Here is a 1,669-nt window from a genome sequence, read left to right on the forward strand (position 1 = left end):
TACGCCACGATTTATGTATACTAATAAAATGATGTCGGGAAATACAGTGTTCCCATTTTGTGCCACCAGAAAGTTGTCCCAACTTTGTGTACCCTCCAAGATACTTCTGAAGTACCATAGATTGCTACTGGTTACATGCAAATTTTTTCTGGCATTTTTGGGGGTTATATGGTTTTTCTGGGTGATCCTCTGATAAGAAAAAAAAAGTAAAAAATGGTGCAGCAGACCTTGACGGCTAATCAGACGGCGCCACATATTGGGGAATATTTTTCACCATCGTGATGTTCTCGGCCTTATTCAGCTTTTTATGCGTCTCCCACCTCTTCACGGCGCGTATCCAATCGGATTCGTGTTTCTCCTCTTTCATCTCCATCTCTCCTTGTTTAAAGGGATCCACTGCTGTCTTGAATTCGTCGACTGTATTGATGCCGTACTCTGCAAGCGTACTCGCTGTGGCAGGTCCAATGCCTTTTATGTCTTTGATCGAATGTGGCGACACCTCATCAGAGATCACATTCTGTAGTTCAAAGTCCTTTATACCAGATTGAGGAACCATAAAGACAAGCGCAGCTTGCTTGGGATTGGTCCTGACTAGCTCCAACAAACCAAGTCGGTCAAGTACGTAAATGATTCCAAAAGCATGCACGGGATGGGTCTTGGAGACCGTCATTTGGAAGAAAAGTATACGGTTGCTCGACGTATTCATCGACAGCGCCGTGGACTGGTTCCTTTTCCCACTTACAAGGGTTTTTGGAAAGTAGAATCCATCAATTGACTCCATCGTTTTTGACTTCGGCTGATGGAACGGTCCTTTGTTTAGTAGCAAAGAAGACAACGCGCTGTGCTCAAAGTCATCAGCGGGATCGGTCCGCTCAATGTAAAAAGTTTCCCGTTTTTGTCGCGTATTGACGGTAGACACTCCTTGTGCCTTCAACTCCAATACCTCCAACTCCAGTCCGTCGCGAAGCTTTGCATGCGCTTTGGCTTCAAACATCGACCCTCTAAGCGAAGCAGCGGGGGGTATGCCGTCAAGCAACCCCTTGACTTCATTCATTCTGCCCTCTATTACGCCCAGCAGACGCTCCGAAAGCTTTTTGCACACCATTTCGGACACAAGCTTCGTTTCTACTAACCTTCCATCATCAATGGGCTCGTAATGCAAGAAATCGTGGTTCGTGGTAGTGTTTATCCTATTCGTAAGCAGGTTTTCGAGATGTCCTCGGTTAGTAATCTGCTCGATCGGTTTCGTCAAATCTTGAATAGTAAGCACAACCTCTTCTCGCTCAAGCAAAAAGCAATTGCGAGCCACTCCACCGAAATTCCAGAATCGTTCTCCCATCTCATCATCACTAATGGGGTATTCCAGAACGGAAGCAGCTAGTTGCAGCTCTTCAAGTCTCCACGGAGGCATGTAGTAAGTGCGAAGTGTTTTTCTTACTTCCTTCAGCCATCTCTCGTTTGGGCTTGTAAACACAACCGTTTGGCGGAATGCTACCTTTGGCGGTCCATCGCACAGCCAAAGTAATTTCTCTCGATATCGATCCAAGGTTGTCTCATCACTGAGATCCACGCCTAATACCTTCCTTATCGCAGTTTTACATGTCCGTGTGCGCCATGATACTGCTTGGCTCTCTCACCAGGTTCAAACACAGCCAGTGATTTGACTTTC

The 1,669-nt window shown here is 46.1% G+C and overlaps 1 protein-coding gene across 1 annotated transcript; it reads right to left on the reverse strand.

Moving 5' to 3' along the window:
* Positions 1 to 471: 471 nt before the first annotated feature.
* Positions 472 to 1,411, reverse strand: PITG_18686 (uncharacterized protein; the record flags this gene model as incomplete). Its single annotated transcript, XM_002997296.1, has 5 exons — positions 472 to 477; positions 554 to 692; positions 777 to 844; positions 944 to 1,231; positions 1,310 to 1,411. The coding sequence occupies 5 exons, from the start codon at positions 1,409 to 1,411 to the stop codon at positions 472 to 474; spliced, it is 603 nt and encodes a 200-aa protein (XP_002997342.1).
* Between the last annotated feature and the right edge of the window lie 258 nt (positions 1,412 to 1,669).

Source organism: Phytophthora infestans, genomic scaffold, assembly GCF_000142945.1.
Source record: "Phytophthora infestans T30-4 supercont1.76 genomic scaffold, whole genome shotgun sequence".
Taxonomy (NCBI): Eukaryota; Oomycota; class Peronosporomycetes; order Peronosporales; family Peronosporaceae; genus Phytophthora; species Phytophthora infestans.